Here is a 27,399-nt window from a genome sequence, read left to right on the forward strand (position 1 = left end):
CTTTGAAATTTCTTTTAAATCAAAGTGACCAACTCTTCATTTTTCTCTTTCTTATGGTGTCATTTGATTGTAGTCAGAGTGTGACGATAAAAAGGCCTATATTGTAAATGCAATTGGTTAAACGGTTTATTTATATTCTGTTGTATATGCGAGTTTTGAGTCGATTTGTATTCATTGAAAATTGTCATCATATACAAACCAGTGTTGATTATTTTGAGTTTGTTTCTATTGTTTGAGCCACAAACGAAATGAACGTCATGAGACTGTTTCACATTGATGCTGTGATTTATTGATGTATTGTAATAAGATTCCATCTGTTGTGTATTATTATGAGCCATTTTTCCTTTATAATAATTATAGTCTTGTCTGTGAAAATATGAAAATCGTATATGTGAAATGCGGATAAAGAAGTGAATATGAGAGCGATCTTCGCAGTAATGAACGCTGCTTAAGCAGTAGTGAAAATAAAGCCTGAAAAAAAGATACGATTTTCATATTCACAGTCATCTATTCATCACTTCACGGGTTTCTTTGGAACCAACGTAATGACCAGCTCCCGGTTGGTATCGCAGAGGTCATGGGTTCAAATCCCGTACAGGCCTGAATTTTTTTCAGGCCTTATTTTCACTTCTGTGTTTGTTTTGTCAAATTTGTCATCTAAGAGTACTAACATTTGATTTCATGTAGACGTCTGTTTTATGAGGTTTCTTTATCGAAAAGAGTGTCAATGTCTAATTTCGTATACACATCTGATTTATAATCCTTGTTATCGAGAAGAGTGTCAACGTCAGATTCTGAGTTTATGTGTTTGTCTTTGTCTGAATTTCGATTAAATATTCCCATATATAATGATCTGACCTAACAGACTCATCAAGTAAGTTTAAGGCGCTTGATTTATCTGTTTTCAGAGCGTCATTACAAGTGATCATGTAACGTCCATCATGCAAACGTTTAATGGTAATGGTCAAAACTTCATGAAATGAATCTCATCCAAAATCGCCATCATTAGACACAATAACATGATCTGTATAATCCTGTGTTCTAATGTCAAAAAACTTCACAGCAAACTTGTTATTATATTTAATTTTGTTAACTGAGTGATATATACTTTTCGGAGTTAACTTATTATTCAGATAATCGGTGAAATCAGTTTCTTGGGGGTTTTTTGTAACTGGGTTAATAGCATCGTCAGCGTCTTGTATAATTAATTCTCTGCTCATCTAGACCTTTTCCTGAAACTTGATAGTTCCATTATCAACTGTTGCCAAACCAGAAAGAACTTTAGCGCCAACGCTAGACGATAATCTGGAGCCAGAGTCATAAGACGGCCAAACAGAGTGCCACATATTTTCACAAAATGACGTGAATACTATCTGCGATTTGCTTATCTTGATATCCACACCAACACCAGTTGACATTGCTTTCTGTATCTTTTTGATCTCCGTAGTTAATATGATAATATATGTTACATCATTTCAAAACAATCAGGAATCAAGCATATTCAATTTAAAAAAACAACAGTCCTCAGAACAAACTTTCCTGACATCACATCTACACTGATTTCTTCCTCATGCAGGATCAAGGCAAACATGTTGTACTCTGCATTAGGTGTAGTAGATAAAATGTATTTCAATTCAAGTTTCGTAGAGCCAGACTTCAATTCTTCTTTCTAGTTTCGTAAATCAAAATAGAGGACACCGAATGGATTCTGAAACAAATCAATATCAATCGTCAGGCGTGTGAGGTCATTGAAAGCACGGGAATTTGTTGTCATGTTGTTACCCCGATCTCTATTCTCTCTTTCAGACAGGGCCACATGTGTTTTTTCAAATACCTTTTAAGGAATAAGTTCTCACCTTTATAATCGAACGTCATCTTTGGCTACTACAAAACAAATCTCGGAATAACATATCTACCTTCTGCAGCGCTGGCTGCTCTGAAAATAACATGGTCATCACTTTCTAAGTTTATATTTATAGATACCTTATCATTTGAAGCCATCTCTGATTGAAACGATTCGAAGGGGAGGGGAGGAAATTTCAGTTAAGCATGATTATTGGCTTTTTTTTTTGCATGCTTCCTTCTGCAAGTTATAATTTTAATTCTTTTTTTGGCGGGTGGAGAAATTTTTTTCTTGTTATGTTGTTGTTGTTTTTGGCACCAAAACAGCTTGCAGCTTACGCCCCCACTTAAATATAAAATGGTTGACTCATTTATTTGGTCATTTATGGTATGAAGTAATCTACCTTTCAGTAACCATGGCAAAAGAAGTCCCCCAAAAAAGACAGTGGGTTTACCCAAACATGGCAACAAGATGGCCGACTTACACAAATCACACTGCATGAAAACATGCGCCTGCATATATCTGCAACAATACTGCAGGCATTGCATGCTGGTGATGATATAAACAGTGAAACTCACCCATGTTACCTTGGCTTGACCGCGTGATGTGAAATTGTCTTTGGACTTCTTCTTAAATTGGGGAGCCCTTTCGGCGAGAGCATCTGGATCTACATTGTAGATTACGGCATATACAAGATCCCGCGGAACGTTAAGCTCGTGGACCTGTCTAAGTTTTTTGTGCAACGCTCGGTGGTCAAGAAATTTTCCCGGCCCTTCCAATTCTTTCTTTAATGCCTCTTCAACCTCGTCCACCTGAACGGTTTGGTCTGTGTATTTGATTCCAGAGTACTCCAGCCTTCTGTCTGGCGTCCTTAAACTCCACGCATATTCACTCAAATCCCTTGAAACAAAGTCTAAAAGTTCAATTCGACGAAGGTTTTGCTTCACATAACGACCTAACGCGTCATTTAACTCCTTGTCTTCTCCTCGTCTGCTAATCGTTGTTTCTAATACGAGCAGTCGCCATTTTAAATAGGAGCACGATTTTACCCGAAAGGCTCTCTGGCCTGTGGCAAAGCTAGGCCAAGAAGATTATTTTTTTCGCTATGGCAATGTTAGGCCATAACCAATTTTTTTTCGTTTTAGCTATTTTTTCCCCTATGGCAACGATAGGACATGAACAATTTTGCTTTGACCTTTTTTAATTCCATTTTAAATTGTTTTTAACAAAAACCAAAGGCATAAAAACATAAAAAAGAAAACAAAAAAAATAAAATAAAAATAAAATACGGATATACAAGAAAATTGTTGTGACATTGGGTTTTTTGTTATGGTGGTCTTACGACACCATAGTTCACCTCTTGACTTGTTAAAGATTTCGTGCGTTTAGAATATGGATTTGGTTAACATCACAGTACTATGCCCTCTTACACTCGCTTCAGCCGGTAGAAGAATAGAAATAAGGGCTGGATTCTAACGTTTAACTTATGCTTGTGAAATTTTCCTTGTTCTTGGATTATTCCTACCCAGTGAAGCGTTCACCACCTTATACGAAAAACATCTATAAAATTGCTTGCTGTATTTTTTGCATTCCTACACATGGCTCACTAACAAGTACAACGAACATCATCTTTGCCATTTCGTGATTGTATTATATTTATATCATTTCTCTATCCCTAGCATGTCGTCCCTGGAGATAAGTAGCAGCGAATCCTGTAAACCTGTGCAACACAGGCTCCAATATTCCCAAGAACTTACTTTTTGGCCGTAATCTGCTTTCAAAAATGAGATTCAGTCAACTGTGCTTGATCCTCAAAGTAGTTTATTCTGAGGAAATTCGAGGTCGAGATCGTTATAGTAAACTACAGAAAGCCCTACATTATTATTATGCCCTTAAATTACGATACAGAAAATACTTCAATGAGGATAAAAAAAAGTTCTAAAGGAATATTCCAGCTGCTACTATAGCTCTCTTGATACTGGTCGACAAGTATACTGAAACAGCGATCTTTCTGATACGAATCAACGTGACAAACAGTGAGGAACACTTCTTTATGGTAAAGTAGCACGAGCCACAAATAATTAAAATATAAAAACCAGCTGGTAAAGTTCAGTATATTGTGAACAAAACGTGCTTACATAAGATAGCTAATAAAGGAATTACAGAAAGTGGCTGAGAAATAGTTAACAGGCTATTTGAAGTTACGTTGTTTTGGAACTTGCAATTCGCGCCATTTCACGCAACTCACTTTCTTCTGTGTTCACCAAAGTGTCAAATTTGTCGAACTCTGCTACCGTTCCACGTTTGAAAAGTAAAATTTTATCACAGTCTTTGATGGTGTTCAATCGATGAGCTATAGTGATGACCGTAGAGTCTCTCAGTTTTTCACGCACTACGCCCAAGATTGTTTTTTCTGTTTCTGGATCTACATTTGCAGTAGGCTCATCCAAGACGATGATCTTGTTTCGTTGCAACAGCACACGAGCCAAACAAATCAACTGTCGTTCTCCAACACTGATATTTGCACCATTTTCCAACAGTTCGTGATCAAGTTGCCCGTGAAGACTTTTCATTGATTCTTTCAGTTGCACATCTTGTAGAACTTGCCATAAATCTGCATCTGTAAACTGCTCAACAAGATCCAGATTTTTCCTCAGTGATCCATTAAACAGTACTGGACTTTGACCAAGGACGGATATACATCGTCGAGTTTCCTGGAGGTTGATTTCCTTCACTGGAATTCCATCAATGACTATTTCATCACACGATTCAGGCATGCGCATTAGAGCTGCCACAAAAGATGACTTTCCAGCACCAGTACGGCCAGCGACACCGATCTTTGTTCCTCCTTTGATATTGAGTTTGATATTCTTCAACACTTGTGGTCCTCCCGGATAATATCTCAAGGATACTTCTTTGAATATGATATTTCCTTCATTTGGCCAGTTTTCCAGGGGTCGTCGTTCGATCATGTATCCTGGCTCACATTCAAGCTTGGTATATGTAATAACTCGTTCAACTGACGTCATTAGATTCTCGACCTCTGAGGTTGTTCGGATGGCGTAATGAGACCGCGCAAGTCTTTGAACAACGTAAGCCAAGGCAAGTCCAGCAAAAGCTAATTAGACGAAAAATTGAAACTAAAAATTAACCAAAGAAGATTTTAACTGATTTTCCACACTAAACAGTCAAAAAATAGCCTTGTCACGCCCTTGCCATGGAAAGTTAAAACAAGGCAATACAGGGGGTTTTCCTAAGAAGATTCATTTATGCGGACTACTGCATAAAGTTGGCATGAGGGAGGCCTGTTTGTTAGGAAAAAGATGCGATTAGAGCAAAAAATGGGAGCGAGGAAATTGCACCGATAAGAGTCAATCAGATTGCAAGGATCACCAGTGATTTCAAAAATGGATGTAACAAAGTATTTACTCCACTTAACGACTCGATTGACCACTAGTACTTAAAATTACGCACAATATTAATCCTTGATTTCCCTCATTTCTGAGCGAATGTAATATACTACACCTTCCACTGATCACCTTCAATCTGATAAGACTCTGTAAGTATTTGGGTTTTCTTGCGCCTTCGGTCACTCAATCGAATTAGGGACTGGCTTCTTTTTGTAATACAAACTCACCGGCATCTTGAGACATAATAACAGCTGAGAAAGCCACTGCACCAACAAATAAGGATGCAAGAATTTCAAATCGCACACTGATCCATTTCCCACCGGCCATTACCAAGATGTTTGCTTGATTCAGAACATCATGATGTCTTTAAGAAAGCAAGTGAACAGGACAAAATTAGTGGGTTATTCATTGCTTTCTGATCATTTGAACATATAGGGGATCAGAAACAACGTCTATCTGAGATGACGGTAGGCTCTTTATCAGCTTCTCGTCTCTTCTCGGGGAGGAGCGAAGACCGGACACGAGAGATCGGCGGAAATCGAGCCGAGGATGTCAGGTGCCCGTTTTGTTCTGAGGGAAATACTATTACCTTGCAGTAACTATTTATGGAAATGACGATATGACGTCTTTCTTTTATCTCTATAAATCAAGTAGTTCATGTCTGAGAATCCATTGTGCTAAGCCAAGATGCAAGTTGTCTAAAATTAATTAAGACGAGGCAAACCCACCTGTAAAACTGATCCACAAAATCACTTTGTCGCTCTCTGGTCCGAATCGTCTCCAGTCCATCAAGGGTCTCCGAAATGTGAGAGAATACTGGACTACGACTTATGGACGCTAACCTCTTAAGTTCCCTGGATGTCTTCAAATAATACGTGGACAGGTATATTGCAACCGAAATCAACGGTATAAGTATGAAAATAAGCCAAGGATTCATAACAGCTGGGACAATTAGTGATGCAAGCACATTTAAGGTTGAGTCGATCGCTATTTGAAATTTCCTTGGTAACTGCTCGTCCAACCAGCCGATATCTTTCGAAAATCGATTAAGGATTCTTCCCACGGAATTCGAATCAAAGAATAAAACAGGAGCTTGTAAAGTGCCAACGACCATCTTGTCATGAAGACGCTCAGAGCATCGCAAGAAGCAGGAGAGTAATACATATGTTCTCGTCAATATAAACATGAGGGATACAACAGCAAGACATCCATAGATAACTAAGTTTGATTGATCTTTCTGATCTTGAGGGAGTTGCTTTGTCAAGAACGAGAGCCACACATCGGGAGCAACCAACATCCCTGGGTGGAAAGAGAAAGCAGGGAAAAACTTTTTATGTGTTGATTGTCTTTCGTATAAAACGGAACGAAGATTTTAATTGCTGACTTGATGTACTTTAGATACACACACACTGATACTCGTTAGGAAAGACGAAGAAACTATTTTTGCATCCAATGTATTTCAAATCGGAACAAATTCAACATTTTTTATCCTTGCCGGTAGGTCAATACTAGATGGGAATGTTAAGATTTTCGAGGGATAATTTACGCCCTCTAAGTAAAGCATGCTGCAAATGCAATCCAGTCTTGGATTACTTTGGACTCTAAAATGAAATTTACGTAATCATGGCAAGCTCCTTTTGAGAGGCTGTTTTTAAGTCTTACCTTGGGCTATTAAAGAGAAAAGGATTATCGCCAAAATCATCCAAGTTGACATTCCGCTTCTGAAATAGTCCCAGTAAAGCTTGGAAGAGATTACACCGATTTCCCGATCTTCTTGTGGCATCAGAAGACTCCTGGTTTCCTTCGACGGAGATTCCATCCCAGCCAAGCAGGCAGCAGCTCCAACACTTTCATTTTCGTTCTCTCTGACAAACGTCTCACCTGCATTGTCTTTTGAAATCTTCATATAGAGCGGGTCAATAGTTTTATTAAGGATTCCTTTGTCTTGCAGCTCCAGGAAACTCCCTCTTTCCAGCACACGCCCCTTACACAACACGATCACTTCATCAGCGTCTTTCATGTGGTCTTCTTGATGAGAGGTCATCATCCGAGTTTTATCGCTTAATAGTTCTTTGATACACTTTTCAAATATGTGTCGTCCAACTTTGAAGTCCACGGCGCTAAGAGGGTCATCCAAAAGATACACATCTGCATTAGCGTACACTGCGCGTGCTAAACTAACCCTAGCCCGCTGACCTCCGCTCAAAACAACACCCCGTTGGCCGACAAGCGTGTGATCAGTATCAGGAAACTGCTGGAAGTCGTCAGTCAGAGCGCAGGCCTCAATTACTCTGGTGTATTTTGAATCATCGTATGACAAACCAAACAAAATGTTGGCTCGTATGGTTCCAGAGAATACCCAAGCTGTCTGCGGAACATACGCTAAAGATCCTCGGCAGGATACTTCTCCGTGTGTGCATGGAACTTCACTAGCGATCACAGATAGAAGAGTAGATTTCCCACTACCAACTGGCCCGGTAATGACTGTTAAACTACTTGCAGGTGTGCAAAACTCGATATCTTGAAGAATGTAGGAGTCTTGTCGCTCCATTTGCTTGTACGCCAAACTTCTTACACGCAATATCGTTTGATCTTGTGATTCATTCAAGGTGGAAGAACCTCCAATATTTTCCTGGCAATTTACTGAACTCCTCTTTATCTCAGATGAGTTCCTCGCTTCATTATCTGTTTCTTTTCGGCTTGAACGATCACTTGAACTGATTTGCAAATTTTTCAAAAGGAGAAATTCCTCAATTCTGCCAAGCGAGGCGTAAGCTTCGTATCCCTCTAACAAGGCAAACCCGAGGAAAGTGCCGATACCTATCGCGAGCATGTTGTTAAATGAAACCAACACAAAAACGTTGAATGGTGTCAGAGTTTCTTCAGTCAGCACAAGGGTAATGACTGACAACAGTGTTGCAATGATAACAGAAGTGAATCTTAGGGCCAAAACACCTGCGCGTAGAACACACATCTTTCGAATAATGGCAATTTCATCTCTGGAAAAAAGGACAAGTAAAATTGGGATATTTTGACAACGATTTAGTCGATGACATACATACTTAGTGGTCTTGGTGTTCTAGGCGATCTTATTGGTTCAATATATGAAGTTTGTACCATTCAGAAAAAACTACTATCATGCATGATAACTCATTTCGCACGAAATATGGAAATAGTGGGCACAAAATATGGAAATGGTGGGCTGTTAAATAAGAAATAGGCTTGCTTTTATTTGGCCAGAAGTACAATTGGAATCGAGTAAGAACGAAAACAACATTATTTCATCAATGGGCGTCTTAAACAGCCTGCATGAAACTTGAGTTCTGTATCGAGCAATTAGTTTCATAATATCTTTACATACCTTCGTGGTTTCTTGATTTGTTGGCGGTATTCATCTTCCCACGCATACATTTTGATAGCACGTATCCCTGAGACAACCTGATTCATCAGAGAGATGCGTTGGTCAGAGACCGCTGCTGTTTGCAATCGCAGAACTGCGCCCCCTTTGGACAGTAAGACGAAATATGGAAGGAGAAGATACAAAAAGAGTACTCCCATAAGAGACTGCCAGCCAATGTAATACACCATCAAAAACGGAAGAATGAGGAGCTCAATTAATGTAAAGAAACCAAAAAAGATCCACTTGATTGTCTCTCCTTCCAAACGCTGAACATCGTTTGAAACCAGGTCAATCACTTTACCTGTTGTGTACTGTAATAATGTGTCTTTGCTGAGTAAAAGTGTCTGGAAAAGAGGAATAATTTCTTTTTAATAAAACGTGAGCACGGTTATTGAATTTTTAGCCTTCTGATCGGCAAACGCAGTCATGATGTGAGCTTACACAGTAGCTCCGAGTTCACAGCTTAATTCCGACAAATATGGTCAATTATGTGAAGCAGGGCGTAAAAATTTAAAACACGCATTGAAGGTATTCCATTGTCCTAAATCTTTTTACACGTCCGCGAGAAAACAAGAAGGCACATTTTACATAACAGCCTAACTCAAGTCGATCTGAGTAGCCACTGATCTCTTTCTTTGCTCGCCTCCCCTATGTAAACAGATTAATTTCCACGTGATAACGTCTCAGTTTTGGCTACTTCAGACTGCGCAAAGCTTTGTGAACTTTAAGAACGTCGACTTTCTTTCACAAGTACGAAGTTGTCCATCGTGTTATATTTATTTTTGGAATGGAATTTGCTTTTTTCTATCGGTCGTTGTCAAACCAAAGAAAAGCTTGTTAGTAGTAAGGGCTAATGATCAGTTGTGTGCGTTTTTACGAAAACAATTATCCTATTCAGACCCTCCCCTGACGACTGAATTATTACATCCTCTACATTTTATAGAAGTAAGGTACCTACCTTATGATAAACAAGACCATTCAGAGCACTACTCAGGGTTATTCCCATTAATTCACATCTGTACATAAGCGTTTGATATGAAACTTTCTGCATCAAAGAGCTGATACTCATAGCCAGCGCACAACCATAGAGAAACATTTTCTGCTGTGGCTCCGTAGACATCAGCGATGAAATTAGATATCCAAGGAGCAAAGGAGAGGGAATACGGAAGAATGAGCGAAAAATACCCATGCAAATGAGGATCATAACTTCCCTAAAGGAGATTGTTCGTGTGACGCTTTTCCGACGCTTTTCCAAAGCTTTGGTCGTCCTCGCGGAGTTTCATGGCATTTTCTCTCTTCCTTGCTCCAGTTCTCCTGAAGATTTTCGGTTACGAATGACGTACGATTTTCTTTTGAAAGAGGTAAAAAATCGCTTTGCTCCAACGCTCGTTGTTTGCCTGTTTTGAAGACACTGCTCATCCACTGGTAGAGAACATAAGAAACAAAGCCAACCTTCTGCGGAGCTTTTTCGTCGTCTTGCGAGATCTTGTTATACCCGTGCCTTGTCATCTCCAGTTAAGTAAAGCTGCACTCTAAGATAAGAAGGAGAACATGAATTAAGTCAAAACACAGACCATCAACTGTAAGTTCCTCAAATCACAAATATATAGATAACTATTATAGCATAGACATGCAGGAATTGTCTTTTGAGAAATGCATAGAGAAAATAAAATATCAACAGCGATTTTGCTGATAATTTTGCAAATATAGAGAGATGTCTGAACTAAAAGCAGTAAATAATCATGTTACATGTTACCAAGTTATTAGCAGATCTATGGAAAGTTCTATGCACTTATCTTATCTTACATGCACTTATCTTATCTTACATTTTACCATGTTAATAGAAGATCTTTGGAAATTTCCATGCACATGTCTAGATCAATTTAAAATTGATCACCTTTCATTTTGCCGTATTGATAGAAGATCTATGTAAATTTCTATACACATGTCTGCATCAATTATTACATGACATCTTACATTTTGCCACGTTACTGAAAGACCTATGAAAAATTTGCATGCACATGTCTGGATCAATTACAACTGAGCATTTTACATTTTACACAAGCAGAAAAATAGGTTTTTTTTTTCTTCGTAATGTTTCTTATATTGCTTAAAATCGTTGTCCCATTTTAATAGGATACATATGTTTTCTTAGGCTTTCTCGCTAAGAAAACTTTAGTTTAATACATGTGTAATACATGTGTAATACAACCAGCATTTAGTGTTTTATACATAGCCGGGAAAGTGTAATTCATCATTCCTGATATAATTTGTAAGGTTAAGCTGTGCCATTCATTAAAAATTCATTATCATAATTATCATAATTATTACCACTTTATTAAATTCCCCGTCTACTAAATCATGAAGTTGCGTTAATATATGTCCGTGGCCATTGTGGTAATTAATTCTTAACGGCTACTTATAATGGCCTTGTTTAAAAATTGTGAGATTGTTCAAACACACTGAGTCAAGGCTCAGTGGATACTAATAGTGGCCTTGTTCAAGAATTGTGAAATTATGGCCTTGTTTAAGAATTATGAAATTATTCAAACACACTGAGTCAAAGCCACAAGGTAAATTGCCGACGTACACCAGTTTTTTTTTATTATTTTGAATATAAAGAGGAGTAAATATGCTCATCTGCCTTTAATTTGCTACAATATCTTATACTTCGTTTGATGTAAATTTGATGCAGTGAGTTTGTTGTGGTAGCAGATTGACCGTAAACCTTTCATCTTACCGAGAAAGGAACAAAGCACTGTAGAGGAAGCCTAGAGAGCAGACAAGACTGACTTGGATCAAACCTAGCGGGAAATTATGCAAGCTCGTATGACAGTAGCACGTGGGTTTTTTTCAAATTTGAATGTTAAGTGAGTCGCAGTAAGAGCGTTATTTTGGTCAGAGAAACAAAAGCACGAAATAATTAGCTTTTCATAAAGACGCGAACTAGATTGAAAATATACAGACGTGTAATTACGCTTTGTTAATTGAGTGATTAGTGGGAAAGTGTGTGAAGTTTTGAATTGTAAATTAGTCATTGATTTTTTACGTCAGCTTTTGTCATGGACTGATATAGCGCGAAAGTGTCAGGGTATGTCGAAGAGTTTAACCCCTTTCCTTCTTGCCTACACAAATTTGCTCTACGTCACCGGGTAAGTAAGTATTGTTAGGAAAAACTTCATGTATTGCATCTGAAAAACTACTCAGTCCACAAAAAACTAGAACATTTAGAGTTATGTTAGTTGTTGATTTTAGCCTGAAACAGGACCCTTGAATCAATTTTGAGTTTTAATCAATTATTCAGAAAGTTGGATTATGTAATAACAAGCCCGAGGAAGCAAAGTCCAACCAAAAGAACTCCTCCTTACAAAGTATTTTCTTTGCACCTCCCATAAAGGAAAAGAAGATATTCTCCGTGGGATGCGATTATTCTAGTTGAGGTCACCTGCGTTCCTTCATGTGATAGCAATCACTATATTCGAACGATGTAGCGAAGCCCTATCCCGACTGTGTTCGGCAACTTATGAGCAGCGTTTGGTGTTTGGAACAACTCTTTGCGGTCCTAGCAACCTTGTGCATTTTTTGCCTCTCTGAACAATTTCTAAGCAACTGTCTCCGTTAAATTACTTTCCATGAACGGAAATAGATGGATAGAAACCGCCTTTATTTACAAACAAAAAACTTCAGCTTTTGTCATGGACTAATATAGCGCGAAAGTTCCAGAGTATGTCAAAGAGTTTAACCCCTCCCCTCCGTGCCTACACAAATTTGCCCTCCATCACCAGTTAAGTAAGTAACAAAAAACTTCCTGTATTGCATTTGAAAAACTACTCGGTCCACAAAAAACTTGAATATTTATAATTGTTGATTTTAGCCTGAATCAGGACCCTTGAATCAATTTTGAGTTTTAATCAATTATTCAGGAAGTTGAATGATATAATAACAAGCCTGAGGAAACAAAGTCCAACCAAAAGAACTCCTCCTTACAAAGTATTTCCTTTGCACCTCCCATAAAGGCAAAGAAGATATTCTCCGTGGGATGCGATTATTTTAGTTAAGGTTACCTGCGTTCCTTCATGTAAGAGCAATCACTATATTCGAACGATACAGCGAAGCCTGGTCCCGATTGTGCTTGGCAACTTATGAGCAACGTTTGGTGTTTGGAGCAACTCTTTGCGTTCCTGGCAACCTCGTTCAATTTTTGCCTTTCTGAGCAATTTCTTAGCATGCAAATCTCTTGAAAGTCTCGCAGGCATATTGTCTAATATTAGAACGGATAATCGACGCACAAAAATGGCTGTCTCTGTGAAATTACTGTCCATGAACGGAAATAGATGGCTTATTTTATAAGGAAATATCGAGTAACTTTTTTAATTTTTGGCAATTTTTAAACAACTTTTTGGCATTCAAGTGAGCAACTTTCTAGCATTTTTACGAGCACATTCGGAACAGGCCTAATACAGTGTCCCCGTAGGAAGTCCACCATTCTTATTTCTTTTAGGAAATGAGAGCCACAGAGTTTAAAGATCGATAAACATTGAACAAGGCAGACGAGCTGTTGTTTAATTGGAAGTATTGAACTAGTGGTCTTTCGTAATGCATGTGAAAAAACAAATGTCATTTTCTTCTCCAAACTACCTCTTATATCCCGTTCTAACACTTTAAAACCCTTTTTTATCAAAAGACGCATTAAATAGCGGTTTGCAAACATACTTGTAAGAACCCCATCCTTGGTTTGAATTTTATAAAATTCGATTTCCATTAATCCTGCCTAAATTCCAGGGAAGTCTGTCGTTTATGGGTAAATAACCACTGCTTATTGTTTTTTCGGCTGTTTGTGGAAGCTTTCACGGACAATTGGTGTACGTTACTCCTCACATGATATCCTAGTATTAGATATAACTTGCCTTTTATACCTTTAAGCCTATCTTAGTGAGGCCATTCCACCGAAAAGAGTCTCCTCTCTACTGAACTAGACCGACCGGCCAAAATCAAGCGCATCTACGGGTAAATGCTGAAAATGCTGAAAATGATCTATACCCGAGGTTTGAAATATATTTGCCTGTCTGCGTGTTCATATCATAGCACCTTCACATAACTAAACAAGGCCAATAAATGACAAAATGAACGCGATATCCTCTCGTTTCTCCCCATGTTGATAACTTTTTGAAATGTTTTGAATACATTCTCGTCGTCATGTGTCAAACGGTGTTATGTTGCAAGAAGCATCTTAGAATTGCTAGTTAGTCAAGTTCACATGTTCAAGTTTTCCGGATTCACCTCATGACGATGAATGATGTAGCAGAAGTTCCACAAGACATACAGGGTGACAATCATCACGCAAAATCTCTATTCACTTGAAAAACGTTACCTTAATTTTTAACAATTTCGTACACTACTTAAGCTTTACTTACATTGATTGAAGTGAAATACTGATGACAACCTCTGACAGGTTTCTGTGGTAGGCCGATGAAGAAGAATGCCTTTTTGAAATTTACCACCACTTCGAATTCCCGAATGTTTCGATTTTGATCACCTATTATACTTATTTTTTTTTTTTTTTAGAGGACACGGTAACGAATCCTGTAATCTGATTGGTTCTATACGCGGTCCGTATTTGTGGAAAAAAATTATCTTCTCGGTCCACGAAAAGCACCAGGCGAACAGGCTATCTAGCATTCAGCAGGTGGTCGGGCTGTTCAGCGACACTCTTGAGTTATTGCGCGGCAATGAAAAGTATATCAGAAGCGAAGTTGCCAATTTGCCAAAAATCCTTAGTGGCCGGAAGGGTAACAAGGCATCTGAGACTGCTACGTCAGTTGAAATGCTTAACGGTATCGAAACCCCCACGGTGTTAGATTACCCAAGAAACTTTGTAAATGCAGGAAAGACAGCTTAAAGAGGACAACCCCTCGGGCGGTGTACTATTTTACAAATCCAAATTCTTGGTATCCTGTACTTGAACAGGTGACCGTACAGAGCATACAGAAGATGAGGGACTGGGTGAGTGTATTCAGGCTTGAAGTGCTAGGCCGCGCATAAACGGTAACCAAACTTGTTACAGTTTACACTTATCTTTGGAGTAAACTTTAAAATACTTATTTCAAGCACAAACCTAATACTGCGAATTGTTTCAGTTGTTAACGTATTGATGAAAAACGACAATCGTGTGAACAGTTAAAGTTAATGGCTGAATGAGTTAATTCCATTAATTTATTCAACTATCTTATGTAAACATTGGCGATGGAATCGATCAGTAGATTACTTCAGCGGACGAAAAACTACACTTATCTGACAAAAAAAAACTTGTGAAAGTCACCGCTACATATCTTTAATTGTAATCAGTCGAAAAACTTGCGGTCCATGCAATGCCTTCTGTGGTATATCGTTCCGTGACAGAGAACTTCGGAGATTTGTTATCAGATGCAAGCGGGAGAAAAGCCGGTAAACAAAGATCATCGCGTTTTAATACAAATATATATTGAGCGGCTGTGAAGCGAAACTTGACTCAGGAAATTTGGCTCGTGCAGGTAGAGAAACCAGGAGTCTTCTGACGCCACAAGAACATCAGGAAATCGAAGTAATTTCTTCCAAGCTTTACTGGAACTATTTTAGAAGCGGACTGTCTACTTGGATGATTTTGGCGATAACCCTTTTCACTATAGTTGTCCAAGGTAAGACTTAGAGAGGCTTTTCCAAATACCTCACTGTGGATCCCTCTACTGCACAAGATTAGCCATAGTTGTTCACATAAAATTTCGATATGGTCACTCGTAAAAGTTTCCGCACCTCGGGCGGTTAATTTGCCTTCAATTTGAGTTCTCATTTGCGATGTGTTGCTTTCTTCTGCTTGGCTATAACCTAATTGCTTGAAGTTAACAACAGTAAATCAAAATGCGCCCGATATAATTACCTTAACATGTACAATGTATTAAAGTATGGGCTAAAAACTTAAAATATTCACCTTGCAAAGAATTTTGGCAAATATTCCGTCATACACTGGAGCCTTTTACGTAGTATTCCAAGTGAGGTTGTTTGCCGTTTTGAAACTTCTTGATGTGCCATGCGGTAGCTTTTTGTTTAAGACTGAACTGAGGGAGAACCGTAGGTGCTTCACTTCATAGCTTATGAAATATCAGTGATAAGAAATAGGGTTTGACATAAATTACGGAAACATACGGAGCACGCATTTGACACTGATACTGCACCAGCCAAAAAAATTGGAAAACCTTATCCTTCTCACTTTCATGCATCTTGTACCTAGAAGATCTCAACATTCATATGCAATATGACCATTAAGAAAGGCGCAAAATTCTAAAGTGTATCAGATTTCAGATGAAACGACGGCTATGTCATTTTCTTTCCAGGACTATTGGCTGCTCCTGACGTGCGGCTTTCGTTTTTGACAAAGCAACTTCCTCAAGATCAAAAAGATCGATCGAGCTTAGAAGTCTACGGATGTCTTACTAGAGTAGCACTTATATTTGTCTTAGCACGAACATTTATATTACTCTCCTGTTTTTTGCGATGCTCTGAGCGTCTTCATGACAAGATGGTCGTTGCCATTTTGAAAGCTCCTGTTATGTTCTTTGATTCGAAGTGACGGCCTTCCCCCCGAGATTGCCAAGCTAGCAAGCGAGAGTTATCTTCTCGGCCACCTGCACGATCTCCTGCTCCAATGCTGGGAGGAGGGCACGATACCCCAGGACAAGCGGGACGCTAAGATTGTCACGCTCTACAAGAACAAGGGCGAGCGCAGCGATTGCAACAATTATCGTGGGATATCCCTTCTCAGCATCGTAGGAAAGGCCTTTGCTCGCGTCGTGCTTAGCAAACTGCAGTTGTTGGCTGACCGCGTTTACCCAGAGTCGCAATGCGGGTTCCGTGCAGAGAGATCGACAATCGACATGGTATTATCCCTCAGACAGCTTCAAGAGAAGTGCCGCGAACAGAAACGCCCACTTTACCTTGCCTTCATCGACCTGACCAAGGCCTTCGACCTGGTGAGCAGAAACGGTCTCTTTGCCCTTTTGGAAAGAATTGGGTGTCCGCCAAAGCTCCTGAAGATGATCACATCCTTCCACGACGACATGAATGGTACAGTCCAGTTTGACGGATCATCCTCAGACCCCTCTCCAATCAAGAACGGCATGAAGCAAGGGTGTGTCGTGGCCCCGACACTTTTCGGTGTGTTCTTCTCCCTTCTCTTGTGCTATGCCTTTCGCGAGTCTGAAGATGGCATCTTCCTCCACACCAGGAGCGACGGGAACCTCTTCAACTTAGCCCGCCTCAGTGCTAAGACCAAGGTGCGCAGAGTTCTCATCAGGGAGATGTTGTTTGCGGATGATGATGCCCTCACCGCCCACACCGAGGAGGCACTGCAGCGGCTCATCACACGCTTTGCGGAAGCCTGCAATGACTTTGGCCTAACCATCAGCCTGAAAAAGACTAACATCATGGGCCAGGATGTCAGCTTCACCCCACACATCACCATTGGCGAGCACGCCCTAGAGGTAGTCGACAACTTCACCTACCTTGGCTCCTGTATCTCCAGCAACCTATCCCTGGACTCTGAGCTCAATGTTCGGATAGGAAAAGCAGCAACGGCAATGGCTCGCCTCGCAAAGAGAGTTTGGGACAATTCCCTGTTGACCATCAACACAAAGATGAAGGTGTACCAAGCCTGCGTACTGAGCACCCTTCTCTACGGTAGTGAGACATGGACCCTCTACTCCCGCCAGGAACGCAGGTTGAATGCCTTTCACATGCGCTGCCTTAGACGACTCCTTGGCATCACCTGGCAAGACCGCATCACAAATGCAGAGGTCCTATCACGGGCAGGTCTACCCAGCATGTATGCCATGCTGACCCAGAGGTGACTGCGCTGGCTCGGCCATGTTTGTAGAATAGATGATGGACGCATCCCAAAGGACATCATGTACGGTGAGCTCGCCACAGGGACGCGGCCAACAGGAAGACCAACTCTGCGCTACAAGGATGTCTACGAGCGTGACTTGAAGACCTGCAGCATCAGCCCTGGAAACCTTGATTCAGCAACAGCCGACCGTACACTCTGGCGATCGACTGTCAAGGCCGGCGTCAAACAAGCCGAGTTGAAGAGGGAGAGCCAGTGGGAGGAGAAGAGGACTCGCAGGCTCCAGTCTGCCCCCATTCCACCAACCCCCACAAATGACTTTACCTGCGCAAAATGCCAGCGGGTCTGCGGCTCCCGCATTGGGCTTCACAGCCACAGCCGGCGGTGCAGCTTGACGTGATTTTACTTCTTAGGGGCAGATTTCCATTGTCTTCCGAGACAGACGGTTACCAACAACAACAACCGTTGATTGTGTCTGTTATATACTTCTCCACGTATTATTTGAAGACATCCCGGGAGCTTATGAGGTTAGCGTCCATATGTCGTAGTCCAGTATTCTCTAAAATTTCGGAGACCCTTGATGGACTGGACACGATTCGAACCAGAGGGCGACAAAGTGATTTTGTGGAGGAGTTTTACAGGTGGGTGTATTATAATTACCTTAATAAGGAAGATACAGTCCTCAGGGTGTGTCAACCAGTGTCAAACAGAGGGTACTCAAAAGTTTTTGCCACCTGAATATTGTTGGTTGTTTGCTTAAAAAAAGGCTTACAAGCAAGAGTACCCAGGTCTCTCCCCCTTATTACGCCCTTAGTCCCCACTTATGAAAAAGGGTAGGAATAAAGCCCACTAAAAGCTCTGACATTTTTTCCCTCTGCTTATTTTGGGAGAAATAAGCGCGATGTCTCAGTGATTAATGGATGTTTTTTTCGGTCCCTTAGAAGTTAAATGGACCAAACAACAATACAACCTCCTCTAATTTTTCTTTTATATGTGGGTTTTCCTAAAGACATCATGATGTTCTTAATCAAGCAACCATCTTGGTATTGGCCAGTGGGAAATGGATCAGTGTGCGCTTTGAGATTCTTGCATCACTATTTATATTATTGATGCAGTGGCTTTAGCAGCTGTTTTGGTATCTCAAGATGCCGGTCAGTATATAGTCAATAAACAAAACAAAGTCTAAATCATAAATATATCTTTAAATTAGTGAACGAAACCTCAATAAAAAGCAAAGCAGTCACATCAGCTTCTCAGAAATATGGTGATCAGTAAAAAGGCATATACGTAGTACAAGGCATTCGAATAGACCCGTGAGAGGTTTTAGAGCCACTTTAAACAGCACGTGTCCGCATGCGATCAAAACAGGCCTCCATCAAAGCAACTGCAGCGATCCTCATAAAGGAATTTGCCCTTGATGATTAACCCCTACACTGCCTTATATCACCTCCTACGACAAGGTCCAGTGATTAGAAACTTCTTTGACTGTTTGATGTAGAAAACCAATTAGTAACTTGTTTGGTAAGATCTAAGTGTCCAATTTTTCGTTCAATCAGCTTTTGCTGGACTTGCCTTGGCCTACGTCGTCGAAAGATTTGGGCCGGCTCAAAACGCCGTAAGAAAAACCGCGGAAGGAAGAATGATAGCATTCCAGTAAAGGAAATCAACCTCCAGGAAACTCGACGATGTATATCCGTTCTTGGCCAAAGTCCAGTGCTGTTCAGTGGTTCATTGAGGAAAAATCTCGATCTCACTGAGCAGTTTACTGATGCGGATTTATGGCAAGTTCTACAAGATGTGCAAATGAAAGAGTCAGTAGAAAGTCTTTACGGTCAACTTGATCACGAACTGTTAGAATATGGTGCAAATATCAGTGTAGGAGAACGACAGTTGATTTGTTTGGCTCGTGTGCTGTTGCAACGAAACACGATCATCGTTTTGGATGAACCCACTGCAAATGTAGATCCAGAAACAGAAAAAACAATCTGGGGCGTAGTGCGTGAAAAACTGAGAGACTCTACGGTCATCACTATAGCTCATCGATTGAACACCATTCTGGACTGTGACAAAGTTCTATTTTTGAAACATTGAGAGGTAGCAGAGTTCGACAAGTTGGACACATCAATGAACATAGAAGGAAGCGAGTTGGGTGAAATGGCGTGAATTTCAAATAGCAATAGAACGTAAATATACGTAGCTAATTTACTGAGTGGACAGCTTTTAGTAAATGTTCTTTAACGTTACGGAAATGGTGGGTGTTTTATGTAAAACTAATGATGAGTTATCTCTATATTCATAAATTGAGGGAGTATGCATTTAGTCTTGTTCAGTTGTTGGACGTTAACGTCATTAAGACAGTATTGCCTTGATTTTCTAATATTTAATGATAGACAGTAAATTTCACTTTTCACCCACATTTACTTCCAACCTTTTCTTTTGAACCAGAAACAAAAATGATAGACGTTTAAAACACATGACATCATCCACCGTTGTCAAATGTAATAGCATGATCATTTCAATTGTAATGCCTTCTTATCCCAACGTTACTTTGTTTCTTTGCTACATTAGCGAACACCGAACTACTGCTCGTACTCTAGATATGACAATCAACCACAAAATTCCCTAAACCAGATAACATTAAACATAATCTAAAAAATTATGTGTCAATTCACGAGTTTGCTCACAGAGCACTTTGATTCTCTTTCTTATGGTGTCACTTGATTGTAGTCAGAGTGTGACGATAAAAAGGCCTATATTGTAAATGCAATTGGTAAAACGGTTTATTTATATTCTGTTGTATATGCGAGTTTTGAGTCGATTTGTATTCATCGAAAATTGTCATCATATACATCATCATTTGAGTTTGTCTCTATTGTTTGAGTCACAAACAAAATGAACGTCATTAGACTGTTTCACATTGATGCAGTGATTTATTGATGTATTATAATAAGATTCCATCTGTTGTGTATTATTATGAGCCATTTGAAAATATGAAAATCGTATGTGTGAACTGTGGATAAAGAAGTGAATATGAAAGCCATGCATCTCGGCATTAATGACCCCTGCTTAAGGTTTGGTAGTAGTGAAAATAAGCCTGGAAAAAAGATACGATTTTCATATGTTCACAGTCATTTATTCATCACTTCACAGGTTCATTTGGAACCAACGTAATGACCAGCTCCCGGTTGGTATCGCAGAGGTCATGGGTTCAAATCCCGTACAGGCCTGAATTTTTTCAGGCCTTATTTTCACTTCTGTGTTTGTTTTGTCACATTTGTCATCTAGGAGATTTCATGTAGACGTCTGTTTTATGAGGTTTCTTTATCGAAAAGAGTGTCAATGTCTAATTTCGTATACACATCTGATTTATAATCCTTGCTATCGAGAAGAGTGTCAACGTCAGATTCTGAGTTTATGTGTTTATCTTTGTCTGAATTTCGATTAAATATTCCCATATATAATGATCTGACTTAACAGACTCACCAAGTAAGGTTAAGGCGCTTGATTTATCTGTTTTCAGATCGTCATTATAAGTGATCATGTAACGTCCAGCATACATACGTTTAATGGTAATGGTCAAAACTTCATGAAATGAATCTCATCCAAAATCGCCATCATTAGACACAATAACATGATCTGTATAATCCTGTGTTCTAATGTCAAAAAACTCCACAGCAAACTTGTTATTATGTTTCATTTTGTTAACCGAGTGATATATACTTTTCGGAGTTAATTTATTATTCAGATAATCAGTGAAATCAGTTTCTTGGGGGTTTTTTGTAACTGGGTTATTAGCATCGTCAGCGTCTCGTATAATTAATTCTCTGCTCATCTCGACCTTTTCCTGAAACTTGATAGTTCCATTATCAACTGTTGCCAAACCAGAAAGAACTTTAGCGCCAACGTTAGACGATAATCTGGAGCCAGATTCATAAGACTGCTAAACAGAGAGCCACCTATTTTCACAACATGACGTAAAGACTATCTGCGATTTGCTTATCTTGATATCCACACCAACACCAGTTGACATTGCTTTCTGTATCTTTTTTATCTCCGTAGTTAATACGATAATATATGTTACATCATTTCAAAACAATCAGGAATCAAGCATATTCAATTTAAAAAAACAACAGTCCTCAGAACAAACTATCCTGACATCACATCTACACTGATTTCTTCCTCATGTAGGATCAAGGCAAACATATTGTATTCTGCATTAGGTGTAGATAATGTGTATTTCAATTCAAGTTTCGTAGAGCCTGACTTCAATTCTTCTTTCTGGTTTCGTAAATCAAAATAGAGGACACCGAATGGATTCTGAAACAAATCAATATCAATCGTCAGGCGTGTAAGATAGGTCATTGAAAGCACGGGAATTTGTTGTCGTATTGTTACACCGATCTCTATTCTCTCTTTCAGACAGGGCCATATGTGTTTTTTCAAATACCTTTTAAGAAATAAGTTCTCACATTTATAATTGAATGTCATCTTTGGTTCCCACAAAACAAATCACGAAATAACATATCAACCTTCTGCAGTGCTGGCTGCTCTGAAAATAACATGGTCATCACTTTCTAAGTTTATATTTATGGATACCTTACCATTTGAAGCTATCTCTGATTGAAACGATTCGAAGAACCCATATTTGTTCAATGGAATTATGAGGTTATTTGTAGCATTAGCACTAAGAGATGTTTTCCTTTATGTACACAGGTCCCCATTGCGTTTGCCCGATGGGTTTTGAAGGGAAAAGATGTCAGGATGTAGCGACTCTCTTGAAGTCTCTTGAAAATTTTAACCAATTGTAACTGAATTTAGTTAATTTACTCGATTACAGAACAGAACGCGAAAATTAAACCCGCCGGTTGTTCAGAGCTGTTTTCCTCTAAATTGCATTTATATTTTCCGTGTGGTATAATAGACGTTGAATGCGCATGTCTAATTTAATTGTGCAACTCAAGTTGGTGACGATTACAGAAAAAGATAGAGGAAAAGCGACTTAAGTTTGTGCCTGATTTCATCTTTACTTTATGTGAAAAGATGAGGGATAGTTTCCCATTTGCTAATTCTCCACACTTCCATATATGTGATAAAGCTTTGGTTAACGCGCATGATTTTAGATCCAGAGAACAGACTTCGACTAGGAGAATTTTTTAAAGAAACCTAACAGAAAACAAAGGCTAGAAAAAGGGAGCTGTTAAAAATCCGAGGGAGGCCAATTTTTTCGGTTTCCCCAAAATAGACACTGATAATGGCTTGCCAGCCGCTCTAAATGGGCGTTGTTGTTGTTATTGTTTTTTTAAGGTAGTGATAAAAAAGTCGCGATAATCCCTACCGCTTATTTTGCGCGTGCCTTAATGAATTGTATCAAAATCACGTGTCGTGAGTGAACCTAAAAAGCACAGAAAAGTACTTATTTTGAGAGTTCGTTTCGAGATGTTCTCTCGTGCTCTCTAAACTTCCCACGTGCATCCATAACTCGATACACGCACGCTAATCATGGACCAATTCTTTTATGTAAAAGTCACCTTGTTAATATAGCCACCTTCAGGCCGAGAAAATGAAGTTGTAAATGGAGGCAGTCTCGTTCGAAGACTTCGACGAAATCAACGAAATCTCTGTTAGAAACATCAAGAAAGCATGCATGAAGCACTACGGTATGTCGGAAACGATGTCCTGCGATGCACTTGAACAGGGAATCTCTTGTTCCTCTGTAAAACAGTTGCCAATGTTAAAAAGGATCCATAGGCGATTCATAGAGGGCAAAGTCAAGGACGCTCCGATTGAAGTTTCAGCGGGGGTCGGTGGGCGGCGGAAGCGATAGATCAGCGACATTTCCCAGGGTGAGAATGCCGGGCATGGAAAGACATCAGTTCCTCAAAGAGCGTCATTTCAAATTCCATCCAAGTTTGTCCCACAAAGACTTTCGGTTGTTGACATGCTAAAATTGGGAAAGCTCATTACCGATACCACAACCTCCTTTGAGATCTTTAATTTTGACATGTCGGTAATTTGGAACTGGTGGATTTCGTAAGGCGTTCAAAGCGACTTCCAATGACAGAGGATTCAATGGCTCAACATGGGTGGTGAAGAGGTATCTAGAAAAGGCTGCGGTCGACATCATTGCTATTGGACAGACACTAGAAGAACATACAAAGAAGGTAGTGCAAATGCACTGCCTTGCAGAAAATTTCGCAGCTAAGCTTAAAGAGGAGCTTCTTGTAAGCGATAATGAAATCCTTTTTGGGGAAACCATGAATTACAAGAAGATATGCATGATTGATTGGAATGATTGGCAAAGAGTATGTAACAGCAGAAGATTTTATAGAGGGGACATTCCGCAAATACATCAACAACAATGGGAGCATATGTGAGAGCGTAAATGCTGATTCCTTGATCAAGAAGGCAGTGTCTGGCAAACTTCTCATATAAACAGTCAGAGAGAGAGGTGATGTCGCTGGATATTCAAGTCGGTAAAAGTTGCCTTTTTGCCTTGAAAATTGCTAGCAAGGAGCTACGGCTCAGCAACATGCTGTTTTGTACATGTAATCTGTTCTAGAATGCCATACAGAACTTCACTGCCAGCCACAAGTGCAATGATTACTGCACTGTATTGCAATTAATTGCATTTGAATGATTAAACCCGGTATGGTCTTTCCGTCTGCAACGCTTCAGGAGGCTCATGTATATGGTAATCGGTAGTCAAGTGGGCTTCAGAGGCTGATCATTCCACTTTTGAGTGGGGGGGAGGGAGAAAATTTGAGTTAAGCATGACTTTCTTTTCCAGACCCGTAACGCTCAAGATTATTGGCTTTTTTTTTTTTTTTTTTACATGTTCCTTCTGCAAGTTATAATTTTAATTTTTTTTTTGGCGGGTGGAGAAATTTTTTTCTTGTTATGTTGTTGTTTGTTTTTGGCACCAAACAGCTTGCAGCTTACATCCCCACTTAAATATTAAATGGTTGACTCATTTATTTGGTCATTTATGGTATTAAGTAATCTACCTTTCAGTAACCATGGCAAAGGAGGTCCCCCAAAAAAGACAGTGGGTTTACCCCAACACTGCAACAAGGTGGCCGACTTACACAAATCACACGGCATGAAAACATGCCTTGCATATATCTGCAACAATACTGCAGGCACTGCATGCTGGTAATGATGTAAACAGTGAAACTCACCTATGTTACCTTGGCTTGACCGCGTGATGTGAAATTGTCTTTGGCCTTCTTCTTCTTAAATTGGGGAGCCCTTTCGGCGAGAGCATCTGGATCTACATTGTACATTACGACATACACAAGATCGCGCGGAACGTTAAGCTCGTGGACCTGTCTAAGTTTTTTTGTGCAACACTCGGTAGCCAAGAAGTTTTCCCGGCCCTTCGAATTCTTTCTTTAATGCCTCTTCAACCTCGTCGACCTGAACGGTTTGGTCTGTGTATTTGATGCCAGAGTACTCCAGTCTTCTGTCTGGCGTCCTTAAACTCCACGCATATTCACTAAAATCCCTTGAAACAAAGTCTAAAAGTTCAATTCGACGAAGATTTTGCTTCACATAACCACCTAACGCGTTTTTTAACTCCTTGTCTTCTCTTCGTCTGCTAATCGTTGATTCTAAGACGAGCAGTCGCCATTTTAAATAGGAGCACGATTTTACCCGTAAGGCTCTCTGGTCTGTGGCAAAGCTAGGCCAAGAAGATTATTTTTTTTCGCTATGGCAATGTTAGGCCATGACCAATTTTTTTTCGTTTTAGCTATTTTCCCCCCTATGACAACAATAGGACATGAACAATTTTGCTTTGACTTTTTTAAATTCCATTTTAAATTGTTTTTAACAACTTTTCACAGCAAATTAGTTACAATTTCGCTCCAATTTTTTTTAGTTCCCAAATAATTCACTTCGGTTTTAAAATTACTTTCATAAAATATTATTTTGATTAAAAAACAAAAAGGCATAAAAACATATAAAAGAAAACAAAAAAATAAAAAAAAATAAAATATGGATATACAAGAAAATTGTGGAGACAATGGGTTTTTTGTTATGGCAGTCTTACGACACCATGGTTCACCTTTTCACTTGTTAAAGATTTCGTGCGTTTAGAATATGGATTTGGTTAACATCACAGTACTATGCCTTCTTAGCTCGCTTCAGCCGGTAGAAGAGTAGAAATAAGGGCTGGATTCTAATGTTTGACTAATGCTTATGATTGTTTTGGATTATTCCTACACAATGAAGCGTTCACCAACTTACATAAAAAACATCTATAAAATTGCTTGCTGAATTTTTTGCACTCCTACACATGGCTCACTAACAAGTACAAAGAACATCATCTTTGCCATTTTGTGATTGTATTATAGTTATATCATTTCTCTATCCATAGCATGTCGTCCCTGGAGATAAATAGCAGTGAATCCTGTGGACCTGTGCAACACAGGCTCCAATATTCCCAAGAACTTATTTTTTGGCCGTAATCTGCTTTCAAAAATGAGATTCAGTCACAACACAACTGTGCTTGATCCTCAAAGTAGTTTATTCTGACGAAATTCGAGGTCGAGATCGTTATCGTAAACTACAGAAAGCCCTACATTATTGTTATGCCCCTAAATTACGATACAGAAAATACTTCAATGAGGATAAAAAAAATGTTATAAAGGAATATTCCAGCTGCTACTACAGCTCTCTTGATACTGGTCGACGAGTATACTTAAACAGCGATCTTTCTGATACGAATCAATGTGACAAACAGTGAGGAACACTTCTTTACGGTAAAGTAGCACGAGCCACAAATAATTAAAATATAAAAACCAGCTGGTGAAGTTCAGTATATTGTGAACAAAACGTGCTTACATAAGATAGCTAATAAAGGAATTACAGAAAGTGGCTGACAAATAGTTAACAGGCTATTTGAAGTTACGTTGTTTTGGAACTTGCAACTCGCGTCATTTCACGCAACTCACTTTCTTCTGTGTTCACCAAAGTGTCAAATTTGTCGAACTCTGCTACCGTTCCACGTTTCAAAAGTAAAATTTTATCACAGTCTTTGATGGTGTTCAATCGATGAGCTATAGTGATGACCGTAGAGTCTCTCAGTTTTGCACGCACTACGCCCAAGATTGTTTTTTCTGTTTCTGGATCTACATTTGCAGTGGGCTCATCCAAGACGATGATCTTGTTTCTTTGCAACAACACACGAGCCAAACAAATCAACTGTCGTTCTCCAACACTGATATTTGCACCATTTTCCAACAGTTCATGATCAAGTTGCCCGTGAAGACTTTTCACTGATTCTTTCAGTTGCACATCTTGTAGAACTTGCCATAAATCTGCATCTGCAAACTGCTCAACAAGATCGAGATTTTTCCTCAGTGATCCATTAAACAATACTGGACTTTGGCCAAGGACGGATATACATCGTCGAGTTTCCTGGAGGTTGATTTCCTTCACTGGAATTCCATCAATGACTATTTCATCACACGATTCAGGCATGCGCATTAGAGCTGCCACAAAAGATGACTTTCCAGCACCTGTCCGGCCAGCAACACCGATCTTTGTTCCTCCTTTGATATTGAGTTTGATATTCTTCAACACTTGTGGTCCTCCCGGATAATATCTCAAGGATACTTCTTTGAATATGATATTTCCTTCATTTGGCCAGTTTTCCGGGGGTCGTCGTTCGATCATGTATCCTGGCTCACATTCAAGCTTGGTATATGTAATAACTCGTTCAACTGATGTCATTAGATTCTCGACCTCTGAGGTTGTTCGAATGGCGTAATGAGACCGCCCAAGTCTTTGAACAACGTAAGCCAAGGCAAGTCCAGCAAAGGCTAATTAGACGAAAAATTGAAACTAAAAATTAACCAAAGAAGATTTT

General features: G+C 39.5%; 2 protein-coding genes, 1 long non-coding RNA gene and 1 pseudogene across 4 annotated transcripts in view; 2 read left to right on the forward strand and 2 right to left on the reverse strand.

Annotated features, from left to right (window-relative positions):
- Positions 1-23,960, forward strand: part of LOC149049874 (uncharacterized) — a 59,523-nt pseudogene extending 35,563 nt beyond the window's left edge.
- Positions 3,645-10,285, reverse strand: LOC113670836 (ATP-binding cassette sub-family C member 4). Its single transcript, XM_089194032.1, is given in 7 exon segments — positions 3,645-4,961; positions 5,481-5,617; positions 5,982-6,552; positions 6,916-8,252; positions 8,615-8,997; positions 9,612-9,893; positions 9,896-10,285. Coding segments are annotated over 7 exon segments (3,894 nt in total). The 5' UTR covers positions 10,163-10,285; the 3' UTR covers positions 3,645-4,044.
- On the forward strand, positions 18,538-20,442 carry LOC149049875 (uncharacterized). The gene is made up of 2 exons (XR_016182971.1): positions 18,538-18,679; positions 19,085-20,442. It is a non-coding gene; the product is annotated as an uncharacterized LOC149049875 (long non-coding RNA).
- A 1,204-nt stretch (positions 23,961-25,164) lies between the features above and the next one.
- Positions 25,165-27,399, reverse strand: part of LOC113670833 (ATP-binding cassette sub-family C member 4-like) — a 30,202-nt gene continuing 27,967 nt past the window's right edge. For both annotated transcript variants that reach the window (XM_089195492.1, XM_089195491.1), the window contains exon 7: positions 25,165-27,352. In XM_089195492.1, coding sequence (XP_089051618.1) covers positions 26,436-27,352 — 917 coding nt within the window. In that variant the 3' untranslated portion in view covers positions 25,165-26,435. The remainder of the gene's footprint in view (positions 27,353-27,399) is intronic.

The sequence above is a fragment of the Pocillopora damicornis genome, chromosome 2 (genome assembly GCF_964200805.1).
Source record: "Pocillopora damicornis chromosome 2, jaPocDami1.2, whole genome shotgun sequence".
Classification (NCBI taxonomy): Eukaryota; Metazoa; Cnidaria; class Anthozoa; order Scleractinia; family Pocilloporidae; genus Pocillopora; species Pocillopora damicornis.